The sequence below is a fragment of the Protopterus annectens genome, chromosome 7.part1, assembly GCF_019279795.1.
Source record: "Protopterus annectens isolate FY-2018-M chromosome 7.part1, PAN1.0, whole genome shotgun sequence".
NCBI classification, from domain to species: Eukaryota; Metazoa; Chordata; order Ceratodontiformes; family Protopteridae; genus Protopterus; species Protopterus annectens.
Genome location: NC_056740.1, coordinates 426,445,678 through 426,473,026, shown reverse-complemented (window position 1 = coordinate 426,473,026; position 27,349 = coordinate 426,445,678). Strand labels below are relative to the sequence as shown.

General features: G+C 35.6%; 1 protein-coding gene across 1 annotated transcript in view; it reads left to right on the top strand.

Annotated features, from left to right (window-relative positions):
- Positions 1–27,349, top strand: part of STAB1 (stabilin 1) — a 2,761,215-nt gene that overhangs the window by 1,136,726 nt on the left and 1,597,140 nt on the right. The window contains exon 29 of the mRNA XM_044078505.1: positions 8,429–8,559. Coding sequence (XP_043934440.1) covers positions 8,429–8,559 — 131 coding nt within the window. The remainder of the gene's footprint in view (positions 1–8,428; positions 8,560–27,349) is intronic.

Sequence of the window (27,349 nt, the reverse complement as noted above, 5' to 3'; positions counted from 1 at the left end):
ATAATGTGGGGGTCTCCGCTCCCCCACACCCCCCAATGTGGGGGGCACCCCCCCCAACTATTTATTCTAACTCTAGGGTCGTGCTACAGTGAGGAAAGGGCATAATACTTTGAATTTCATGTGTTAATGTTATGAGTTTCGATCAAACGAGTTTTTGGTGTTTTGAGCTTTAGGTGTTTTGGTGTCAGTGAAATGAGTGTCAATCATATGAAGTAGACCGATATATATATATATATATATATATATATTTGTATGCAAAACATGCCGAGGGCTCAAGAATATGAGATTGTGAATACAAAATTAAATTTTTATGGCTGCACTCCTGGAAACAGTACTCTTCACATTAACAAATGAGAACGAAATATAGTGCTGCAAGTATTTGTAAAAATTCTACGCAACCACCACCACCTTCAAAGTTTTCAAGGTGACAATGACTTGTTAGCCTGTCTAAATGCAAACGTCACCCTAAAGTTTGCAACTTTTCATCAAAGATACTAAACTTAATGATTTTTTAGACTATAGACCTCAGTTTGTGTGCTCAACACAAGCTCAACTTTGTATGTTCATGTTGTAAAAATTTGAGAGAAATGATTTTGAACTGATTATTGTCTGAAAACTAAAGATTTGTGACTGGGTTAAGTGCAGAGTCTGCGAGCTTAGAACGTTATTAATGTGATAATTTGTGGAGACAGCTCTCTCTCCCCAAAGGGGATGATGATGCATTTTTTTGTATTCAGCTTGCGGCCATGTTTCTGGCACCAGTCATTTGTTTGGATGAGACCCTCTTGGAGAATGTCTGTGTCACTAGGGGAATTTATGACAGCTCCCAGCTTGCAGTTATCTGCAACTTGGTCAGCCATAGCCCACTGGTTTTGGCCTGTACCTCAGAAAAGTATATCCCAAATAACAGAGGCCCCAGGACCGAACCGTGGGGTACGCCACTCAATACACGTCTACTGCTTGAGGTGGCTTCCACTATTTAATCTGGTATTTCTATCTAAATTACCTTGAGTCCCTACTAGAGCTGATCTGTTACAGTTATGAAATAGTCTTTAGTAACAGCATTGTAACTTAGAAACTGCTATAACAATATTTAACAACTCAATTTGTTTGGGAAATCAATGACTCTGCAGGTTTCTTTATTAATTGTCTGTGTAACAATTGCTGTGAAGTTCAGCCAACTCCATTGAAGTCCTGTAAAATCCCTAACAGTAACATTCAGTAGTAATGTCAGTCACTGTCCTATTTAGCTTGTGTGTGTCACATAGCAGTTTTTCTTGTAATTACTTGTAACTTAAACAGTTATTTCATAACTTAACTATTTTATGTAAGTAATGTTTAAATATGTTGTCTTAGGAACTGTTTTTGCTAACATACACTTTGAAGGACACTTGTATCTCTCTGGAACCCATGGCATCCTGAAATGGTTAATGTTTAGTTTATTGCTATGACTGATTCTTTAGAAAGGCATATATTCCATCTATTTTTTGTGTCTGTGTCTGTGTGTGTGTGTGTGTGTGTACAGATTGTTGCATCACATTTTTGGTCCGTTTTTCATAAAATTGTGGTTTTCTGGCAAATCATTAAAGATTGAAGTTAGAAAATAATGACACATTATGACAGACATTTGAGTTTCAAATTTCATACCCTTCAGAAAATTCATACTAATGCAAGACCCACTATTTTATTAACTTTCTAAGTTTGCAAGAACAATATTTAAAAATGTTCCCTATTTTTTGGCCTTTGTCCCACTTTTATTTATGGCTTTGTCCAGATTTCTTGCCCTGAGTTTGAGAGTATAACAAATGTGTCAGGGCCATCACCGTCAGCCAGAGACATTTCAAATTGTGACATACTTGTTGTATCCCACTCCCCAATGTAGTGACTTTGGATGTGTCCAAGCAAGGCAAGGAGCAGTTATGCAGTGTAAGTGTGTAGACAGAGTATCTCCCCATCCAAGGTAGACACAAGTAGAGTGGCTTTTCATCTGTCCTTGATTTTGCAGAATGTTCTTGTTTTCTGTCATATTTTTATACTGTTTATTTATGCTTATTATTCAGAAAATGCATGTTGTTGGCTGCATGTTACTTGGTACTTTTATAAAGCTGAATATGAATTATAATTAGAATTGGACTTGTGGAGTGGTTTGAGTTGAGTGCTGCTTGTTTTTCTTATACCTGATTTTGACTGGCATTCCATTAATGTATTTAAAAAGTAATTTATTTTTCCATGCCTCACAACCTTTTTGTTTCCATCTAGATATTAAGTAAGCTATCATAATGTGGCCCATGCATGAAATATTTTGTCTTCTCCACTTTATTTTTATCTTGATTGGACTCTCATAATGATGGTTTTGCACCCAGGGCAGCGTCTTTAATTAAAGTCCCAGTTTGTGTGGTTTTGAGCATAGATAAAATGAACTTTTTGAACCTGTTCTGTAATTCCAGTGAAATTATGCTAGCAAATGTACTTTTTTCCCCTAAAATAAATGACTGAGCATTTATTTCATGTAAATTAGTAAGCATGGCCAGCATTGTTCCCACTGTATCATAGCTCTGCCCCTTTCTAGTTGGCCAAACCCCTTCCTGTTGGTCCCACCCATTCAGCAGTCTCCTGCAGCCCCCCACCCCCTTTGATTTGAAATCACCAGACACCACTGGGAGGGTATAGACACAAGGAAATTGATAAAGCCTGTACTTTAGACAGGAGCCAAACCAGTAAAGCTAGACCGTATTTCTCAGATATTACTGTTAATACTAATGAGGATTTAGACATTCAAAAGAATGACTTGGATGGGTTACCTATCTCGCTATATTTTTCAAGTGATGTGGAAGTGATACGCAGGGGTATTAAAAGTAACTGGTCCATTTTACAGACTAATGATACCCTAGGTGCTGTAGTTGGTGATAGACCTACATTTACATAAAAACATAGAAAGTCCCTGAAGAGACAATTGTGCTGTAAAGTGCATTCAGGTATGAGCTTTAACTGTGCACAGGGTATAAGGAAGTGTTTCAGATGTAATTTCTGCAAGTATATAAAAGTTAGTAGCATCTTTACCCATCCCCTTACTGGCTACATATCAGCAGATTATCTGTTTACATTGCTATTCTATTGTTTGACTTTTTTTGTATAACAGAGTGCTGATATATTTTTGATTGTAAAGTTTGATGATTATTTATTGTGTCTATGTTTTGGAGCTTTTCTCCTCGGGTCTCCACTGAAAATGGGCCACAAACCCAGTTGGACAAATCTGGTTAACAAAAGTCAGTAAATAAATAAGTAATAAAATTGTCGTACTTCCAACATAGTTTACCTGGCAACCTGCTCTGCATGTAGTGGTTTTTATGTAGGTAAAAGTAATCGCACATTATATGAAAGAATAAGAGAGCATTTATACAGTACTCAGGTGGAGGATATCAGAAGTGCTCTAGCCAAGCATACATTAGTGACCAGTGCTAGTCATACTTTTAATTTTAGAGTAATAGAAGTAACCCATCAAACACAACATGGAGGTGACATAAGAAATTTTACAGAGTTAAGACAGTTACATTATGTAGTCAATTTGCAAGCTGGTTTAAAGAGGGAGGTTTCTTTAAAACCTCTGCTGAAATCTAGACATCTTCAACATTAGTTAATTGCTGCTTGTTCTCTAATTGCTTAATTGTTCTACTATTTAATGATGTTGTTTCATTTTAGTTTTTATGGTCTGAAGAAGCACTTTGTGTGAAAGTGTTAACCGTCTTTGTTTTTTGATGTATTAAACTTTTACAGTTTTAAAAAGAATTCTGCCATGTTTCTGTGCCTTAGGTTGTATTTTTTACATTATTCTGAGGATTAGCAAACACGTATAACAATGGGCCTACTTTGGAAGACCAAAATACCACAACACCAACTTTCACAATCCTGAGATGAGAAGGCTGACAAGATCAGATAACAGACATCCTGCAACACTGATTTCAAATTCCAGGTAAGTAACCACTTGGCCACCGTGTTGAACTGTACCCCTAACCCCTGCAGAAATGTGACCTCGGAGTTGGTATATTTAGTTAGGAGAGTGTGGGGGAGCAAAGCTCCTCACATCGACGGGTTTAATTTGCTTCAAGTTCAATTTTATATATTTTTGGACAAGTGGTTACTTACTTGGAGTTCACAGTTCTGGCATGTTGGTTTTCTGATCTTGTCATCCTTCTCGTCTTGAGATTGTGAAATTCGCTATTGTGGTATTTCGATCTTCTGAAGAAGACCCACAGCAATATACTGAGAACTGTATTAAAATATATATGATGTTTCCATTTTACTGTTCATTGACAGCACTGTTAACCCTCATGTGAAAGGTAATTATAAAAATATATTTCATCTAGTTTTAGAATTGTCCATGTTCATGGTTTTATTCCAAGCCAGCTGGTGCCATCAGACTTCAGGGCTGCAGCCCCAGCTGTGAAAAGAAAGAAAAAGAAAGCTGAACAGTTTAAAAAATAAAATATTTAAATACTGCTTAAGTTAGCTGCAAGTCCAACTGACTTGCTGTTATAGTCCCGGAACTTGAACTGCATGCGGGCTCGGCGAGTTCCGGGTTAAAAAAAAAAAGTTGTTTCTGTAAATCCAGACTGCTGTAAAAGCAGTCCAGATTAAGAAGATAAGGCATCAGTGTACAGATGCCCAGATGTCTATGTGGTTTGTAACCGAGGTAAAGTCGAAGGGGATCAGACTGCTACATCCTCAGTCACGTATGTGACATGGATGGCTGGATGGCTACTGTTTGGTTCTCGCTCTCTTCCCACGCTTTGCATACTGGGAAAAAGGGGTCTATATCATATCAGTGAAAGTTTAAAAATGTGAATGCTCACAATCTTGAAACCACTGGACCTTTAAGTGTTTATTCTGAGATCGTGGTACAGTGAAGACTGGAATATTTGCCCTTTCCTCACTGTAGTGCGATCTCAGAGTTGGTATATATATTTAGTAGGGGGTAGGAAGTTCGAGGTTGGGTAGTTTCGAGATTGTGAGCATTCATGTTTTTAAACTTTCGCTCATATGGTATAGACCCAGGAAAAAGAGAGAGAGAAACAGTCAGCAGCAGTTTGATTACACAGCAGAGCAGTAGTGCACCTTCAACTTGTTTTTTTTTTTTTGTTGGATTGGAAAACAGAAAGAGGCAGAGTGCTTCAACTTAAACAAAAAAGGAAGGAAAGGACGAACTGAATAAATTATAGCAGGTCAGTGAAGGCTGTCTTCCTGTTTCCTTGTTTGTAAACTGTCCAACTAGTTATTTTTTTATTTTTTTTCAGAGCTTTTAACCTATATAATATGTGGGTGTGTGTGCTTGAGGTTACCGAACCCTACTCCCTAAAAAAGTTAAAGTGATTGTCCTCTTTTTACAACTTGTTTGTTGAACTTGTAGTGCAGTATTCAGAACTAGTATTCTTTATGCAGTTTTTATTTACTGAATCCTGTTGATGGTGGAGGTGCAGGGGTGGTGTCAGAAAGAGACAGCAATGGGTGGTGCCATGAGATGGGGATGGTGAGGGGGGACAATGGAGTCTTTACCTTTCTAAGTAAAGTAGTTATGTATATTTTCACCTATTTCATACATAGTCCTTACCTGCTCTATTTTGCCATTTTATTTTCAATACATTATGCCAGTTCCCTTCATATATCTTTAAATGTGAATTGCTGCTCTACATATTGTTGTTCTGAACTGCATATATCACCTTTTTGTAACATAAGTTCTTGCTCTTGTAAATTGTTGCTTAATGCAGAGCTGTTTGAAACTGCATTTGTTTTGTTGTTGTTGTTGTTCATTAAGTTCTGATACTGCCTGTTTTTTTTTCAATTTTCATATTCTACTTTTGTGTTATATAACTTCCTGACCTTAGAATGCCCTTGGATCAGTGCTCTAACCTGGTTAACAAATGGTAAATAGATAAATACATAAATAAATTAGTGAAGGTTTGTAGGCTAAGTAATGTCAAATGCATTTAACTGGCAGGCTGAAAAAGCTAGCTGTTCTCTAAAGTCAAGCAAATGTGATGTATTGGAAAGCAAAACTACATAATTAGTAGAGGCACTTATATTCCTGAGATTAAAAATAATCAGATTCATCATTAGAAAGTAGTCATCAGGAAAGATGACTATGCCACAGACTGAAGTGAAAAAGGTCTTTGTTGCTGTGTGGAGAGAGAGATGAACAATGACATGAAACCCTACAGAAAGTAAAACAATACTGTGAAAGGATAAATATATTAACCTCTGAGTATCTTCTGCTGCCCATATCTTAAAGAAATACAAACCCCACAACATGGGCTACTTCCATGCCCCCCAAAAATAGTCAAAATACATATCACTCAGTCAATATACAGGACAGCTCATGCATTACAAACACAGTATCTGCCATTTCTCTAAGCAAAAATCTTCTGGCCTAAAATTCAAACTTAACTAGTAATACCTAAAATTATGTAATTCATTATGGTTTCTGAGATTATAGACCACCCATGCACATATAAATTCAGCTTCCCTATACATGCTTGAGGTGAAATTGCTTGAGAATCAGTGGCCTATAGAAAAATTAAGACAAACAGCATACAGCCTAATGCTTTTTGCCATTGGAAATCTTTGCCAGTGCGATTTCTAATAGTGTGCTGTAAAGGAGGATGCAAAAAAAGTTAAGTAGAATAAGAATTTTTAAGTTGCACTTGCTTACATAACATATACATGTATTATTATTATATTACATACCTCAGTCTCAACTATACACATTTTCGCAGACTATCCAGATTTTTGCATCACATTTTTGGTCCATTTTTCATAAAATTGTGGGTTTCTGCCTGGCAAATTAGTATCAAATCATTAAAGATTGAAGTTAGAAAATAATGACAGACATTTGAGTTTCAGATTTCATACCCTTCAGAAAATTCATACTAATGCAAGACCTACTATTCTATCAAACAGTAATATTTAAAAATTGTCCCTATTTTTGGGCCTTTGTCCCACTTTTATTTATGACTTTGTCCAGATTTTTTGCTCTGAGGTTGAGAGGTATGACCAAATGTGTCAGGGCCATCACCATCAGCCAGAGACATTTTAAATTGTGACATACTTGTTGTACCCCACTCCCCCATGTAATGACTCTGGATGTGTCCAAGCAAGACAAGGAGCAGTTATGCAGTGTAAGTGTGCAGGATATCCCTCCATCCAAGTTAGACACAAGTAAAGTGGCTTTTCATCTGTCCTTGATTTTGCAGAATGTTCCAGTTTTCTATCATAATTTTATACTGTTGTTTTATGCTTTTTATTATTCAGAAAATGCATATTGTTGCAGTGCATGTTGCTCTCTGTTTAAGTAGCAATGCTTTAATGACCATCAGGTAAGCTTGTCTGAGATTGTAAGATGCAAGTAAGCTGTAATAAGCATACTGTTAAAGAATTATCGACATGGAAAGCATTTATGTTGTTGCCACGCAAAGAATATTTATGTAACTAGATAATGTGTAAGCCGCAGGTATTGAAATGCATATGACAGTATTTGTAATAAAGGACATGACAGTCATTTTCAAAATTAGGGTATATACATGTAACAATGTGCCGTGTAGAGTATTCAGCATGTGCCATAGTGGCTGAGCATTTGTTTCAGGTAAATAGGTAAGCATGGCCAGCATTGATCCCACTATACTATAGCTCCACCTCATTTAGTTGGTCACACCCTCTCCCATTGGCCCCACCCATTCCGCTGTCTCCTGCAGCCCCCCTTTGTTTTGAAGTCACCAGCTACCACTGGTTTTATTTACATGCTTTTTAAAAAAATGTATAGATATCCTGCAGAATTTGTTTGTTTAGGTTAGCCTTTTTTATTATTTTGGTTTCTGTTATATTTTATATGTATATTGCTTAAAATATAAGCATTTGAGTACTTGAAATAAAAGATAAGTATATGAAATAAAATTGCCATATGGACAGTGGTCAAAATAAAAAATAGCCCTTATGTATTGTATTTTGATCTACATTGACAAACTAGTAGTGAAGTAACCATATTGGTCCCCCCTCTCAAGTCATATCAACATTTGTACCACTCACACTGTGCTGATTATCTGCATAGAAATCACAAGAGGAATGGTCATGGTAGATTGGTACAGCAAGATGGAATAGCAGTAGTAAGTATATGGGATCGTCTACTCAGCTGTATGAAGGGCACTGATTGTATCACCTACTTTAAGGATAGGCTTGATAAGGTAACAAGGACAAGGTGTATGAAGGCATATGATAAAATACAAATCTTTGGGATTTACTTAACTTTAATCTGAACTGTATTATTGTAAGAAAAGAAATGATACATTTATATTTTTAAGCATCAACATTCTAATGAAATGACATCAGTGTTTTTGGCAATTACCTTCTGAAAATCTCTGCACTGTTTTCATTTTTTGGACAGATGTCTTCATTTTCCATCCCTGATAGAGTTAATGTAACAGCACTGGTACCAACAAATGATGCTATTGGACAGCTGAGTAAAAATCAAACAGATTTGTGGCTAAAACCTTATATGCTGCCATTTTTAATCAGGTATGTACTGTCACTGGTTTAAAAAAAACTGTAGTTACTCCAGTAATGCTTTATTTATTTGTTATTTGTTAACTGGGTGAGTAAACTGAACCAAAGAACAATTTTCGGTCTTGACTTGGGCCACTTGGGCAATGACAGTTACATAAATACACAGAATAACATTAACAGACAAGAGTACATAAATTGAAATAATATAACTTGGTGACATTTTACAAAGAAATAGAAATTGCTTAAATCTGAGCATTTTCCAGTTGGTTGAAAAAAATGCACTCTAGGAAAATAATGTAATCAGTATGAATTTTGCAATGATGCATCTGTTTCATAAATCAGTCAAACACTGTAAAATGTAAATAGAATAACAATCTATAATGTAAACATATACGTCTACGAACATACTTACATACAGACTAAAATGGGAAACTGTAGGCAATGACCCTGAAGTAGTCAGCCGGAGAGACATTAGTCAGTGAAGAGGGTACTATAGCACTTAAGAAAACAATATGCATGTAAGACATTGTACATACCATAGTCTGAGACAGTATGGATTCCACAGGCTCTAAATGAGAAAGATTAAGATTCACTGGGATATTCCTGAAGTCCTTTTACCCCCCCCCTCCCTTTATGAATCAGCACTGTATTATGGAAGTACATACCCATTCCATGCTTTGAAAAGAAATGTATTGAAATGAAAGGTGCTTTATATTTTTGGTTGAAAAATATGTTTTGTGGATAGAAAAAAATAGTTTATTATTTATAATGAGGCAATGAAAGGAAACTTTGTTTGCCCTAACTTTCTTTTTACTCCTGAGCTATGGATATATAATTGTGTCTTCTTATCTTGCCTAAACAGGGAAGTATAACCAGAAAAACAATCATTTGCCATAATCTTTCTTTGTTAGAAGTTATCTAATTCTACCTGTGTACAGATCTGTTAACAGATTTGTTAATTGTCATCAGAAATTTATAATGTAATAACAATATCATCTGATCTTCTTGTATTATTTAATGAACAGAACTGTCTTATACTGGATGCATTCAGTTGTTATTCTATGTTGTTGCTTAAATTGTTGTGTAATTGTGCACCTGGACTGAGCTTGAAAGTGGATTATGTAGATCAGTGTCTAGCTCAGATAACTAACAAGTAAATAAATAAATACATTTATAAAATCTGTCATCTACAGCTGAGGTGAAAGTGTGAGATGCCTTTTACTACTGTGTCTCATGTCAAAATGCCAGAACACATACAGAAGTGGAAGGGAAATGTTTAGCTGGATTGACATTATAACATCATCTTCGCTAAAATGTCAAAAACAGATAACACTTTAGGTTGTTTTTTTCCCTTTCTTTCTGTCCTAAAATAAGAAGCAATCTCTTATTTAGAAGTTGGCGGAGCAGAGCAGCCTATGTGGATAATTGGGAATATGTGTTCTTACCCTTCCTGTGTGTCTAAATTTGTTTTATGTCAGGCTTTTGAGTTTTAATCCCTCCAACTTCAACTATATCAGTAAGTTTTGTTACTAGTCCCAGAGGATACTCAGTCTGTCAATTGAAAAACATTCTGTCACTGAATGTGCCTTGTTTTATAGTAATTTTTTCCTTGTATACATGTTGGCATGTACAGCTTTATTGTGTTAAAACAGAGGTTTCATACAAGCACATTTTTATTAAAAAAAATAAACACTGAATCAGATGATAGGGAGGCGTAGCCATGTAAGCATGGCATTATTAATGAGCTGTGTCATTCTCTTATAAAAATAGGTAAAAACACAGTTTAGTTTATAATATTATTTCCTGTGTATTGTATTTTCTAACCAGGAGGATATTATAATAATCACTATGAACTATATTTACATGTACAATGACAAAAGAGAAAAGGTTTTGCAGCTACCCTAGCAACATCAGAATAGATTGGGATAACCTGAAAACTATACTCATTAAACTAAGAGGGCCATATATGGCAAAATACCTAAATAATAGGATAGTAGTGTTGTCTCATAAAATTTAACAAATGGTTTGATGTTTTAGGGTTTTTTAACCCAAACTCAATCTTTATTTTTCATATGGCATTACAAATAAAGCATACCATTTCAGCATTTTCAATGAAACATGAAGAAATCTAATACAAATTATGATGCAAGTGCAATAACTCTAATCTTACCAAATCTGTGAGAGAAAAGTAGAAAAGCACACCAGCAAACATTGCATGCAACAGTATCTAGTGCATTGTTAGTTCACCAGTATTCTTGGAAAAGCTGAAATCAGTCCAAAGGGGAAAAATCCACAATTTGAACAGAATTGCTAAAAAGGTAGCACAAAGTGCTGTAATGCATAAATATAGAGCTGTCAATGGAGAATGTGACTTAGAAACAGTACCAACAGCCAAAAACACTGTCATGCCTGTCTGGAAGAGTTTGTCCCAACCTGTTATGTCAATAACCTGATCCCAACACGTTTCAATAGTTAACAAGTCCAGACCTTCCTGATACAATTCACTTCAGGTTCATCAAACCACCAACAAATATGAGGGTCAGACCGTCTTCTTGCTAATAACTTACTGGAGATAACTACCACGTAAAAAGGAGTTTTGACTGTATACCTTTTGATAATAGTAAATTGTAATTGCTCAAGCTATATTTTAATAAATCCTGCTACATCTTGGGTTGTATAATGTGTTTCCATGATGGAATTTTTTTATCATTTTTTTACTTACTATACACCATTTATTTTGTTACATGGCAACGTGGTGGTTTAGTGACAAGTAAGAACTTTTATTCTTCGTTGTTCCAGGTTCTGCTGTAGAGCTGTTTTAACCACAGTATTTATGGAGTTTTTTGCAGGTAGTCCGATTACTCTGATTTCGTATAACATTCCAAAAACATGCCAGTTGACACAATCTATTTCTACCTGTGTGTGTGTGTGTGTGTGTGTGTGTGTGTGTGTGTGTGTGTGTGTGTGTGTGTGTGTGTTGTGACTGAAAAGATTTAAAGAAGGAACAATTTCACTTATATCATTAACAAAGAAAATTAAAAAAAATGAATTGCACTGATCCAGTATGGTTATTTTTTACTTATGATCTGGAATGGTATTTGCAGTGTGAGAGGGTAATTTCAGAATGCCTTTCTTTGAATAAATATCACAGTCTGTTTTGCATTCATTTGAATGATCACCAAGTAAGGTAGATGGAACCACAGATACACAACATACCAGTAAGATATCACCTCAAGAATGTATCCCCTCCCACCTGCTGCAGTACAAGTCATTTGGTGTTTTTGTTGTTTATCGTTCAGCTTGGTAATAAAAACTTCCACGGAGAAAGCTGCAAATGTTTCTCTCTTCCACTTAAGAATAACTATGGAGATCAGTTTCCAATTTCTTAATGAGGTTATTTTAGCTACTTTCTTTACTAGGCAGACATGAGAAGATGATTACCATTTGTGAGTTTTTGGAAATGCCTTTCAAACCAGTAGTTTGGGTTAAGTTCATCTGCTCAGACAGTATGTTTGCCCCTTAGGGTAAATCTTCTCTCCTTTGCAGATATGCTTTGATTGACTAGGAGGTAGCAGATCAACTCAAATTGACTCCACAGGCTTCATACATTCTGTTGTAGCAAAGCGTTGTTGCATACAAGCTCAGCAGGACCAGGACAGACCCTTATGAATAGAAACTGCACCCAAGGGCCTAACAGGACTTGATCCAGCTGTGGGGAACACAAGTATATCTTCTTGCCTCCTTTCAAAACAGATGGTTAAAGAAATTCTGCTCAAGGATTCCTCACAAACAGGGCTGAAAGACAGTTACCCTTTCATTCCCATAGTTGGGAATGTTCCTGGATTCTTTTCCACTCTTTTCTCTGATACTTAAGGTTTTCCTAAAGATTCTGAGGGTCTCTCCAAAGATGTCAGTGACTCCATTTTGGAGTAGTTAACAGTGATTCTCCATTCTTTTGGAAATGGCCAAGGGCAATTACCACAAGCTTCCTCACAGATTGAACTTACTCGCACAAGACACGGGTTGTTTGATGCACACTGTTCTGAAACCACTTCAGCATACTGCCTAGATGATAAGAGTTTTGATACCGTCTGTTGTACCCTTTTTTCCTGAGGATGTGCAGTAGGTTCTAAAGGAGACAAACTAACTTGCTACTAGAAATCATATATAAGTGGAAATGATTTTCTAGTTGATGCCACTCTAAGAACCTGAACCCTATTAAGGATTGTCTGCCTGTGATTCTTGATTATTTATGTGAGCTTGTATCCACTGGCCTTTTTATTCCTCTGTTAAGGTTTATCTATTAGCCATTTCTGCTTGTCTGCCACTAGATTCATCCCAGTGTGGTCAAGTCACATTTTTGAAAATGATTTTACATATTTTAGCACCTTTATTCAATTATCAGTTAAGACACTGACAATCATACATTTATATAAAAGAAAAAACATGTTAACTTGTTCCCAGTTACATACATTATATATCACATATATACATTGTCATAACTATCATCAGTCTAACATTACATAAATTGTTCAATTCCTGCCATCCCTTAACCCTCACTCCACCTCCAGAACATTGTTCTGCATGTCTTATTCCCACAATTTCCATTTATTTCCCTTTTCTAAAGATCCCACTTCCAGTTATTTTATCTATAATACAATATTTAGTACTTCAAATATAGTTGGTTTAGACTTTGGTATTAATTTTCTAGTAATTGTTTTTTTTTTGGCAGCCACCAGAATTAAACTTAACAAAGCCTTATTACATCTAGGCAGTTCAGATTCTGTGTCCCAGTTCAAAATAATAATTTCTGTAGTTTTACCCATTTGTTCATCCAATATTTCTGACAGAGTACTCTGGAGAGATTTTTTTTAAGTTTGCCAACTCATGGTCTGCCAACTCATTACACTCCCAAAACATATGTTCCCAGTTACCTCTTTCTTCACTATCACAACTCCAACATTTGCCATTTACCTGTGGAAAAATTGCTTTGGAGTCTGCTTGGGGTATAAAAATGCCTATGCAAACACTTCCAAGCAAAAAGTGTGAATTGTCTGGACTTTGTTGCATACCTGGGAGCCATGCTTGTGCCTTCCCATTGTTCCCTTGTAAATTACTTGTCCAGTCTCTTTTCCAAATCTTTTCTAACCCCCCCCCCTATTAGTTATTGTGCAATATTTTGTATGCCCTACTGACTATCCCTTTTTAACTATTAAGTCTGTTCTAGATTCAACTTGAAAGTCTATCAGACCAGGTCTTTTACTTAGGATTGCCTTATTTCTTTCTCTTTGCCTATAATTTGATATCAGTCCCTGGTAGTCTCTAGCCTGCAGTCCAAATGTCTTCTTGGCTTCATCCCATTCCATTACCTTTAGCTGTCTAGTTATTTGTTCCCAATAACATGGTTCCTGTGCCAGTTTTCAGCAGTAAATTCAAGCCCCCTTTTCCTGTTCTGTGTACCCCTATTTGCAGTCATTCCTATCAGCGAAAGCTCCTGTTTCCATTCTCGTATTGGTTTAGTTCTTAGAATACTTTCTTCTGCTTCATGAGTATAATATTCTGTATGGCTGCTGTTATTCTTCTTAGAGATCTGCGTCTCCTTATTTCTTAAATTCCACCCTTGTTTCATAATCATCCCTTTCTACTTTGAATTATAGCTTTCTGCTTGCGTGTGTGTGTGTGTGTGTGTATGTGTGTGTGTGTGTGTGTGTGTGTGTGTGTGTGTGTGTGTGTGTGTGTGTTTGTTTGGGATTTTGAAATTTGCGCTTCTGGTCTTTCGGTATTTAGGGGTTTCAGCTATATGGTCTCGAGATTTTGAAATTCGATATTTCAAAATTTAGTGATTATGTAGTGAATTACAATTTAGTTTTGTATATATTATATATTTATATATCTATCTATCTATATATATTTATATATATATATATATATATATATATATATATATATATATATATATTTATATATATATATCTATATATATATATAAATATACATATATATATATATATATATATATATATATATATATATGGGTCTACTTCTGTTTGTCAAAAACACACTTTTTTGACAAACAGAAGATCGAACCCACTTAAGCGAAAGTGCACTACTTCGACTTTCTCAAAAGCCGATTCATGGAAGCAGATTACAGAGGGGATAAGGAAATATATTCTTTTCCCCACTGTAGCGCAATCTCGGACTTAGTATATTTAAGTAGGGGGTGTGTGGGGGGTGCAGGGGGACTTACCCCCTGCAAAATAATGTTTAAAGTAGTTTGTTTTAAATCAGCTTTTGCAAAAGTGCACTTTCGCTTAAATGGGTTTATATATATATATATATATATATATATATATATATATATATATATATATAAGTATGAGCTTTAATTGTGTAGCTCTAAAATATCCCTTCCAGTAAGGTAATCGTAAACTACCTTGTTCTGTTGGAAGGATCAACCTGTCCCACTAAACCCTTGCCCTCTTCCCCACCCAGATAAATTCATTCAACTCTTTGTTAATTATTGTCCACGTCGTCTCCATGCCTGAACTGTACGTAAAAGTAAAGGGACTAGAAGTATTTTCACTGCTTGTATCATCATCATCATCAACCCCCTTTTCCCTATTTTTCTATATGGAGCTGTGGGGTTAGATTGTTGAATCCTTTTTCACTATCTCTCCCTATTCAATGCCACTCTCCTACCTTCTTCGACACTCATGCCTGACTGTCACAACTGTTATCTCACACAATCCATCCACCTCTTTGCCAGACACCATTGTTTCTTCTTGCATTCTTTCTGCCTGCCTCAAATCTTCTTTGCCAGGTGTTTTCTGCTTTCCTGCACATGTGCCTGAACCACTGTAATCTGTTCTGTTTAACCTTTTCTAAAATAGGAACTACTTTGGCTTATTTCTTCATCTGCCCCACAGTGTGCATCCTACCACCCATCTCAGGCACTTCACCTCCTTTAGTTCTAGCTTCCTCAACTGCACTGCTTTTATTGCCCAGGTTTCTGTACCATATAGTTGTACTGGTTACACACTGTTTTGTATACCTATACCTTACTTTTTGACTTTTTGGGCGTTTTTCTGTCATAAACTACACCTGCCAATCAGTGCCATTTATCACTGTTTGTATCTTGCTATCCATATCCATATTACTATTGTAATAGGTGAATTACAATTTAGTTTTTGTAAACTGTTGAGGATTAAAGGTGTATGCACACCAGTGAAGGGATCCAGCCAATTAAAGTACAGCCAAAAACATTGCTTACATACAATCATACAAATCAAAAGCCCAAGGTAACTCTCGGGCTCCCTCCGCTCCCCTCCCTGACCCCAAATTCCACCCGCCCCCCCACTAGTGCTAAATTTAAACCAGACTTTGCCACTCCCCTCCTGCTAAGTACCAATCAGCACCTCACACATCATTGAACAACCCTCCCCCTTAACCCATTTCCTTCTCCTCCATTCTTCCACACCCTGTTAACACAGTCAGCCATCAAAATTTGACCTGCCCCCCCCAACAAAATGCAAACAAGCAAAAAATACTAATTGCCCTAATACCTATACGGTTTCTATATTACCATCTCATTGCCTGCGAACAAACACTTGACCATGGTATTCACTACCCAAATGGTCATACAGACACCCGTAACTTCACACATAACACCAAACACTTTACCATCCCCAGCACACTGAATAAACCACCCTCTATAAAATACCACCCCTGTACTGCCACAAAACATAATCCTAAAGACAAAGACTATATAAAACTTATAAACAAACTCCTTAAGCTCAGAATATCCTGTCACTATAACCTTATAACACATGGAGACATTCATCCCAACCCTGGTCCATCCACACCCAATAACCTCCACTCCCCTACTACAACCCCCACAGTCAAGCTACCCATGTATACTCTCACTAGTTGCCTCCTAGCATTTCACCTAAATATTAGAAGTATTAACAATAAGATTCCCAACCTACATGCCCTCCTAGCAACCCACTCCCCAGACATTATGTGTCTTACGGAAACCTGGCTAAAACCCAGTACTATTGACAATGAGATACAACCTCCAGGATACAATATTCATTGGTTAGACCGTGCTACAAGGAAAGGAGGTGGGATAGCAGTCCTTTACAAAAATACTCTAACCATTAATAGAGAGACACCATTCAACCTCCCCAATTCAATAACATGGAACTCCTCATAACCAAGCTACAGATTAACCAAAACAAGCACTTGAACATCGTCTGTGCATACATTCCACCAGGCAACAACCTAAATACCCTAGAAGATATCCTTTACTGATTATCCACTACCTATCCCCAAGAAACTATAGTTCTTGGTGACTTTAACACTGACTGGCACCCCTGCTCCTCTGACCCCCCCCCCCCCCCACCCACATAAACTTATCTGGGTTTAAACAGACCATAACCTCTCCTACTAGGATAAACAAACCAACCAACCAACAGGGAAAGTATCCTAGACTGGATCTTAGTTAATACCCAACCCCAACTGTACACAGCTGGTACTCTCCCTGATGACTTCAGCGACCATTGTCTAACCTATATCATAAAACATTAGGCAGGAAACCCTCACCAGCCCAAATATAAAACAGTTAGAAACAGGAAAAACTTTGACGTTGCTATATTCCAAAATTATTTAAAAGCAGTTGACTGGTCAAAACTAAAAAATCTAACATTAGAGGAGGCCATAGATCAATTTAACACTAAATTCCTAAGTATCTTTTATTCCCATGCTCCAGCATGTACAATAAAAACTAGATCAAATACAGCACCATGGCTCGCAAAATATACCAAAGCTAAAATCAAAACTAGAAACAGAGCCTGGGCCAGCTGGAGAACAGCTAAAGCCCCACTTGACCATCTAAAATATTGTCAACTCAGGAATGATGCAAAAAAAATATTTTACTGGATAAAAAAAGCTTCTGCCAAAATCTTCTACAAAAACACCATAACAACCCTCAAAAGTTCTGGGCAGGCTTAAATCAACCACTTCATCCAGGTCATTCCACCACCCCAACCCCAGCTAACTACACCCATAGTTCCCCAGAGACCATAGCTAGTGCCTTTAATAACTTTTTCACTGAAACAATTCAATCCCTAGCAAATCAACTAACCCCCTCTAACTTAAACCACACGCTTAATCTACCCAACAATCACCCCAAATTTAGCTTCCAACCAATGTTGTTATTTGTCTTTTGGCTTTTCCACAGTGGAACTCCGGTCTGCTAATAATTGGCAGTAGATTTTTACAGTGCTGAGTTGCCAGCTTGACGCCCAACCTTCATTGAAGGCACGCCCATTCACGCATGTCTTTCAGAATGCCACTCTACCATGGGGAGGACATGCAGACTTCACAAAGAAGGCACTCCCCGCACTCTAGCCGAGAATCGAACAGGATAACCCCTTGCTGTGAGGCAACAATGCTACTGCTGCACCACCGCAGATCAAAACACTTCTAAAAAAACTAAAACCTACCACCCTCGCTGCTGACCTCCTCCCTGCAGAGTACCTACAAATAGCTGCAGATGTCATTGCATATACAATATATATCCTGATCAACAGAACCTTATCCAAAAACGCTATCCCCACCCTCTGGAAAATATCTCACATCATCCCACTATATAAAGGTGGTAGCTCCTTAGACATATCCAACTATAGACCCATTGCCATTCATTCCCCACTAGCCAAAATAATGATGAAATGTGTACACAAGCAACTAATGCAATACCTTGCACAGAATAACTTACTATCCTACTCTCAGCATGGTTTCTGGCCATACCATAGCACCACCTCAGCCCTTCTTTCCTTTACTACTGCCATAAACCAAAACAGGAATGACACCAGGCTAAGCTCCACTTTCTTTCTTGACCTATCAAAAGCCTTTGACATGGTCAACCATGAACTTCTCATTCTTTCACTAAAATCTATTTCCCTCAACAAGCCTGCTATCCAGTGGTTCCAGTCCTACCTGACTGGTAGACAACAGGCGGTACTATGGCAGGGCAAACTCTCCAGCCAGCTACCTCTCACACTTGGTGCCCCTCAAGAGTCCATACTAGGTCCACTACTCTTCTCTATTTTTATCAACATCCTTCACACTGCTATCCCTAAAGCTACCTGCATTTAATATGCAGATGATTCCACTCTGATCTGCTCAGCCACCTCCCCATTCAAACTGCAAACCTTAACCCAAAATACATTTAACACTGTCGAGAACTGGCTCACCAACCAACACCTACTTCTGAACCCCAATAAAACTAAACTTCTACTCTTCTCCCCCACTAGTAGATCTAACACACTCATTCTCTGTCACCTCTAACAATGATACCACTATTTCCCCAGATCATTACACCAAACTGCTAGGGGTTATCATAGACAATAATCTCAAATTTGATCTACAGGTCAACAAAATCATAAAGACCATCAATAAGAAGCTTGGATCACTGTATAGAAACAAGACATTTTTAACCCCACTGGCTAGGACTGCAATCACCTGATCACACCTACTCTCTACTCTTTTATATGTCTCGCCTGTACTCTCAAATCTCAACAAATCCGAACTAGGTAAGCTGTCCCATAGCTACAACCATATTGCCAGATTCGCCACTGGCTCCACCTAGAGAACCCACCACTGCCAGAACCTTAAACAACTAGAGTGACTAGAAATGCCCAGCTTAATTCAATTCAATCAACTCTTAATAGCGCACAAAATTCTGATGAGCATACCCCCTCACTTAAAAATATTATTAAGCCATATAGCAACCTGATATCCCTACGGTCAGCCGATAAACTACTGGTCCAAACTCACAAAGCTAATAACTCTGCTGGTGAATCCCTGTTTGCCAACTTCGTTGGCAAACCCTGAAATTCATTGCCAAACTATATAACCCTACAATCCTCCAAATGTCTCTTCAAAAAAAACAAGTGAATTGGCTATGTCCATGTACCAACCCTGATTAAGTTATAAACTGAAAGCATATTCTGAAATTATCATAAATTGTAACTACGTCACCAAGCTCTGCTTCCAGTCTGATGACTCTTACTTTTAATTGTCTGTCCATGAGAATTGTGAGTCCCTAATAGGGAACACTACTAAGCCATTGCATATAATCACTTTGTTTTTATAACTGTTTGCTAACTTCTGTGTAATCTATGTAAGTTTGTCTATGTGGAGTTTTTCTCCCCGGGCCTCCACTGAAAATGGACATGTATCCAGTCAGACTATCCCAGTAGACAAATGTAAAATAAATAAATAAATATCCATAAACAGCAGCTCCCATTTTCTCAGTTTTTGTATTATCTTTTGTTTAGTCTCTTCCCACATATCCTTAGCTGCCATAACAAAATCCTTTTTAATCCATACTCCTAAATACTTAATTTTATTGTGTCCACACAAATATGGGAATTGCTGAACCAATTCATTTGTGGTTAACTAGTTTCCACCTATAGCCTTTGTTTGATCTTCATTAATTTTGTTTACCGAAAAGACTTGAACTGTCTCAAAAAGATCCACAACACAGACATATCCTTTTCTGAATTTATCAGGTATGAAATAATATTGTCTGCAACTAAAGCCAACTTTTCTTGATTTTTCATACTAATTATATCCTTGAATTTCTGAGCCCTTTGTTTTCTTTGCCAATTACTTTAAATACAGCACAAATAAAGAGAGGACACCCCTGCCTCGTTCTTTTGTTGAGGCACAACTTATCAGAGAGGAACCTCCCTCACTTTAATTTTTGTCTCTGATCCCTTATATATCCTCCTAGTTAACCTTATTATTATTTAAGGGAATTCAAATGTTTCCATTGCTCTGTGCATAAAATCCCAGCTTAATCTGTCAAATGTTTTTTTCTCTGCAGCAAGACCCAACAACTGTGGTATTTTATTTACATTCTGCTTCCCTCTGGATCATTATTGTTCTATTAATGTTATCAAATGTTTGCTTCCCCTCCACAAAACCACACTGATGCATATCTATCAATTTTGGCAACACCTTTGCCATTCTTTTAGCTATTATGGACATAAACGCGTTATAATCATGGATTAAAATTGAAATAAGCTTATATGAAGCTGGATCTGCTGGATTTTTCTTTAGGTATTACAGCCACCACATCTTTCTTCCAGGATGATGGTACTTCCCCTCCTTTTAAAATGTGTTAAAGAAAGCCTTACAGATCTTTAGCTTCTTCCTTCCAAGCTTCCTGACATCCACAAGAATACCAGCTATTCATGGAGACATACCTGCAGACTAGTTGTACGCCCCCATTTCTATCTCATCTCCTCCTGTCTTAACAGTTAATTGCTGAGCCTCATCTACCTCTAACCTTGACGTAGTTAAGTCTTCCAAAAATATTTCCACTTGTGTTTCTTCTTTATTTACAAGTATTTGCTTTATACAAATTTTCACAAAATTTCCGAAATATATCTAATACCTCTACATGTTATTTCTGATTATTTTTCTTGTTATAGGCTCCATAAGTTTGGCAACAACCCTTTCTACTTTCCAATGCCTAAGTCATTGTGCTAAATGTTTTCTGCTCTGGAGTTATTATCAGAAACAGTTGCTTAACAGGTATCTTTGTGAATTCATGCATATTATCCAGATACTCCCTTTCTTTTTTAGGTTCCTAGGTTCATAGGTTGGTACTAGGCTATCGGCCTAGGCAGGGCCTATACAAGCCTAGCCATAACAATTCCGTGGCTATTTCTTCCCACACTATTTACTTCCCTGGACCCCTGTCTAACAGGGTGACTGACGTGATCCCCGGGGTGAATTTCCTATCTCGTATCCAACCATCGAGGTTCCTTTTGAAGAGGGCCAAAGAGGCACTCTGCTTGACATGTATGGGCAGTCTATTCTAGAGTCTGGGTCTCTGGGTCAGGAACCTATCCCTCCAGCATGTTTTGTTTATTGTGATGACAAGGTTTAGATCCCTGGAGCATGTGGCTCTGAGGGATTGGGATTTCTTTAAGTGTAACATGTCTATCAGCTCTGGGCTTGACATGGCCTTGTATTTTAAGCAGAGATTGCCTCGGAGTAGACAATATGCGACAGAGTATAGCTGGAGTTTTTTAAGGTGGCTAGCATAGGGCATCTGCTTTAGGCTTGTGATTTTTTTAGTGAGGTATTTCTGTGGCCTTTCCAGTTGTTGCAGATGTCTGGACAGGTACATACCAAATGGGGCATTGTATTCTATAATGGGTCTAATGACGGATGAGTACAGTGGGACAATGACCTCCTTTTTTCTGGATGAAAAGCCCTTAGTGATGAGGTGTGCCACATAGAAGGATTTCCTGACTGTTGTGACGATGTAAATGTTATTATGTAGGTTATGCAGTAAAACGATGTAAAATAATGTTCATATACAGATTGCCCACAGAAAATGATATGTGCTGCAGTGGGACTCGAACCGGGAATGCCTGTTTGTTTGGCCGATACTCTAACCACTCCACTATTACTCTTTAGCACTCTACATTCATGCCTCTTGTTCTGAAAGCTTCCCCTTATTCTGCTGTACTTTAACCTTTGCCAACCTTTTGCATAATTATTATTACTTATTAAGTATATATCTTTTTATTTTCATTTCTACCTTATTTTTAAACTCTAATTTCATTTTATCCCACACACTAGTTCTGGGGGAGTTTCTTTCTTCCCCATTAACTCTTGAATCATTTCCACTACCCAATTCTTAAATTACCCCCTTTTTAACAAGCAGATGGCAAAGTGCTAGTCTCATTTTTTCTCCTTTACCCTTAGTTGTTATTGGTGCATGATCTGAAATAATTAATGGATGCATGTCGAAGCTTTCCGTTAAATGCACACGTTCCTCTGAAATATGATTTATTTCTAGTCTAGCTCAGTTAGTGTACCTTGGGGAATAATATGTAAATTCCTACGACTGAATTCCCTTTTTCCATTCCAATTATTTTCATAGCTTTTTTCACAAATCTGCCTTCTTTTGTTATATTTCCCTTCTAGTTCCTCCAGATACATCCTCCCTATTGCAAATCAAGTGCCATTCCTCACCTATAAGTAATATTCCCAGTTGAAAGCTGATATTTCTCCCAAAATTTTCTTAAGTTCCATAAAAGCAGTTTTAGATGGAGTAAAATATGTGCCAGCATAATCTTCCTCCCTTGTCAGTAACCCCTCACTACCCCAATTCTACCATTATTTTCTTCATTTGTCACTATTGGAGCTTCTCTAGCAGTTAGTATAAGTGCTCTCCTTTTCATTTGTCCCTGATAGCTGTTTATATTTGTTTACCGGGGTAGTGCATCGATCGGTATTTATTTATTTATTTATATTTGTGTACTGAGGTAATGCATTGATCGGTATTTAGTTATTTATTTATTTATTTATATTTGTTTACCGGGGTAGTGCATCGATCGGTATTTAGTTATTTATTTATATTTGTTTACCGGGGTAGTGCATCGATCGGTATTTATTTATATTTGTGTACTGGGGTAGTGCATTGATCGGTATTTAGTTATTTATTTATTTATTTATATTTGTTTACCGGGGTAGTGCATCGATCGGTATTTAGTTATTTATTTATTTATTTATATTTGTTTTCCGGGGTAGTGCATCAATCGGTATTTAGTTATTTATTTATTTATTTATATTTGTTTACCGGGGTAGTGCATCGATCGGTATTTAGTTATTTATTTATATTTGTGTACTGGGGTAGTGCATCGATCGGTATTTATTTATTTATTTATATTTGTGTACTGAGGTAATGCATTGATCGGTATTTAGTTATTTATTTATTTATTTATATTTGTTTACCGGGGTAGTGCATCGATCGGTATTTAGTTATTTATATATATTTGTGTACTGGGGTAGTGCATCGATCGGTATTTATTTATTTATTTATATTTGTGTACTGGGGTAGTGCATTGATCGGTATTTAGTTATTTATTTATTTATTTATATTTGTTTACTGGGGTAGTGCATCGATCGGTATTTAGTTATTTATTTATATTTGTGTACTGGGGTAGTGCATCGATCGGTATTTATTTATTTATTTATTTATATTTGTGTACAGAGGTAGTGCATCGATCAGTATTTAGTTATTTATTTATTTATTTATTTATATTTGTTTACCGGGGTAGTGCATCGATCTGTATTTATTTATTTATTTATATTTATGTACCAGGGTGGTGCACTGATCAGTATTTAGATTTATATTTGTTCACCAGGGTAGTGCATTGATCAGTAAGTATTTATTTATTTATATTTGTTTACTGGGGTAGTGCATTGATCAGTAAGTATTTATTTATTTATATTTGTTTACCGGGGTAGTGCATCGATCAGTAAGCATTTATTTATTTATATTTGTTTACCGGGGTAGTGCATTGATCAGTAAGTATTTATTTATTTATATTTGTTTACCGGGGTAGTGCATTGATCAGTAAGTATTTATTTATTTATATTTGTTTACTGGTGTAGTGCATCGATCGGTATTTATTTATTTATTTATATTTATGTACCGGGGTGGTGCACTGATCAGTATTTATTTATTTATTTAGTTAGTTATATTTGTTTACTGGGGTAGCGCACTGATTGATATTTATTTGTTTATTTATATTTGTGTACCGGAGTAGTGCACTGATCAGTATTTATTTATTTATATTAGTTTATTGGGTAGTGCACTGATTGGTATTTGTTTATTAATTTAATTATATTTGATTACCAGGGTAGTGCACCAATCAGTGTTTATTTATTTATTTATATTTGTGTACTGGGGTGGTGCACTGATCAGTATTTATTTATTTATATTTGTGTACCGGGATGGTGCACTGATCAGTATTTATTTATTTATATTTGTGTACTGGGGTGGTGCACTGATCAGTATTTATTTATTTATATTTGTGTACTGGGATGGTACACTGATCAGTATTTATTTATTTATATGTGTGTACTGGGGTGGTGCACTGATCAGTATTTATTTATTTATATTTGTGTACTGGGGTAGTGCACCGATCAGTATTTATTTATTTGTTTATTTATTTATTTATTTATTTATATTTGTGTACTGGGGTGGTGCACTGATCAGTATTTATGTATTTATTTATATTTGTGTACTGGGGTAGTGCACAGATCAGTATTTATTTATTTATTTATTTATTTATATTTGTGTACTGGGGTGGTGAACTGATCAGTATTTATTTATTTATTTATTGATATTTGTGCACTGGGGTAGTGCATAGATCAGCATTTATTTATTTATATTTGTTTACTGGGGTAGTGCACTGCTCAGTATTTATTTATTTATTTATATTTATTTACTGGGGTAGTGCACTGATCAATATTTATTTATTTATATTTGTGTACTGGGATGGTGAACTGATCAGCATTTATTTATTTATTTATATTTGTGTACCAAGGCAGTGCATTGATCAGTAAGTATTTATTTATTTATATGTGTTTGCCGGGGTAGTGCACTGATCAGTATTCATTTATTTATTTATATTTGTTTACTGGTGTAGTGCACTGATTAGTATTTATTTATTTATTTATTTATTTATTTATTTATTTATATTTGTTTACTGGGGTAGTGTACTGATTAGTATTTATTTATATTTGTGTACCGGAGTAGTGCACTGATCAGTATTTATTTATTTATATTTGTTTACTGGGGTAGTGCACTGATTAATATTCATTTATTTATTTAGATTTGTTTACTGGTGTAGTGCATTGATCAGTATTTATTTATTTATATTTTTGTACTGGGGTAGTGCACTGATCAGTATTTATTTATTTATTTATATTTGTGTACAAAGGTAGTGCATTGAACAGTAAGTATGTATTTATTTATTTATTTATTTATTTATATTTGTTTGCCGGGATAGTGTACTGATCAGCATTTATTTATGTATTTATTTATTTATTTATTTATATTTGTTTACTGGTGTAGTGCACTGATTATTATTTATTTATTTAATTGTTTGTTTATTTATTTATATTTGTTTACTGGGGTAGGGCACTGATCAGTATTTATTTATTTATTTATATTTGATTACTGGTGTGGTGCGCTGATTAGTATTTATTTATTTATTTGGTTGTTTATTTATTTATTTATTTATATTTGATTATCAGAGTAGTGCACTGATCCGTATTTGTTTATTTATTTATATTTGTTTACTGGGGTAGTGCACCAATCAGTACATATTTATTTATATTTGTGTACCAGGGTAGTGCACTGATCAGTATTTATTTATATTTGTTTACTGGTGTAGTGCACTGATTAGTATTTATTTATTTATGTTTGATTACTGGTGTAGTGCACTGATCAGTATCTATTTATTTATATTTGTTTACTGGTGTAGTGCACTGATTAGTATTTATTTATTTATTTATATTTGATTACTGGTGTAGTGCACTGATCAGTATCTATTTATTTATATTTGTTTACTGGGGTAGTGTACTGATTAGTATTTATTTATATCTGTGTACCGGAGTAGTGCACTGATCAGTATTTATTTATTTATATTTGTTTACTAGGGTAGTGCACTGATCAGTATTTATTTATTTATATTTGTTTACTGGGGTAGTGCACTGATTAGTATTAATTTATTTATTTAGATTTGTTTACTGGTGTAGTGCACCAATCAGTATTTATTTATTTATATTTGTGTACTGGGGTAGTGCACTGATCAGTATTTATTTATTTATTTATATTTGTGTACAGAGGTAGTGCATTGATCAGTAAGTATTTATTTATTTATTTATATTTGTTTGCTGGAGTAGTGTACTGATCAGTATTTATTTACTTATTTATATTTGTTTACTGGTGTAGAGCACTGATTAGTATTTATTTATTTATTTATATTTGTTTACTGGTGTAGTGCACTGATCAGTATTTATTTATTTATTTATATTTGTTTACTGGGGTAGTGCACTGATCAGTATTTACTTATTTATATTTGTTTACAGGTGTAGTGCACCGATCAGTATTTATTTATTTATATTTGTGTACCAGGGCAGTGCACTGATCAGTATTTATTTATTTATTTATATTTGTTTGCCGGGATAGTGTACTGATCGGTATTTATTTATTTATTTATATTTGTTTACTGGTGTAGTGCACTGATTAATATTTATTTATTTAATTGTTTGTTTATTTATTTATATTTGTTTACTGGGGTAGGGCACTGATCAGTATTTATTTATTTATTTATTTATATTTGATTACTGGTGTGGTGCGCTGATTAGTATTTATTTATTTATTTGGTTGTTTATTTATTTATTTATATTTGATTATCAGAGTAGTGCACTGATCGGTATTTGTTTATTTATTTATATTTGTTTACTGGGGTAGTGCACCAATCAGTATTTATTTATTTATGTTCGTGTACCAGGGTAGTGCACTGATCAGTATTTATTTATTTATTTATTTATATTTGTTTACTGGTGTAGTGCACTGATTACTATTTATTTATTTATTTATTTATATTTGATTACTGGTGTAGTGCACTGATCAGTATTTATTTATTTATTTATATTTGTTTACTGGGGTAGTGTACTGATTAGTATTTATTTATATTTGTGTACCGGAGTAGTGCACTGATCAGTATTTATTTATTTATATTTGTGTACTGGGATAGTGCACTGATCAGTATTTATTTATTTATATTTGTTTACTGGGGTAGTGCACTGATCAGTATTTATTTATTTATAATTACCAGGGTAGTGCACTGATCAGTATTTATTTACTTATTTATATTTGTTTATGGGTGTAGTGCACTGATCAGTATTTATTTATTTA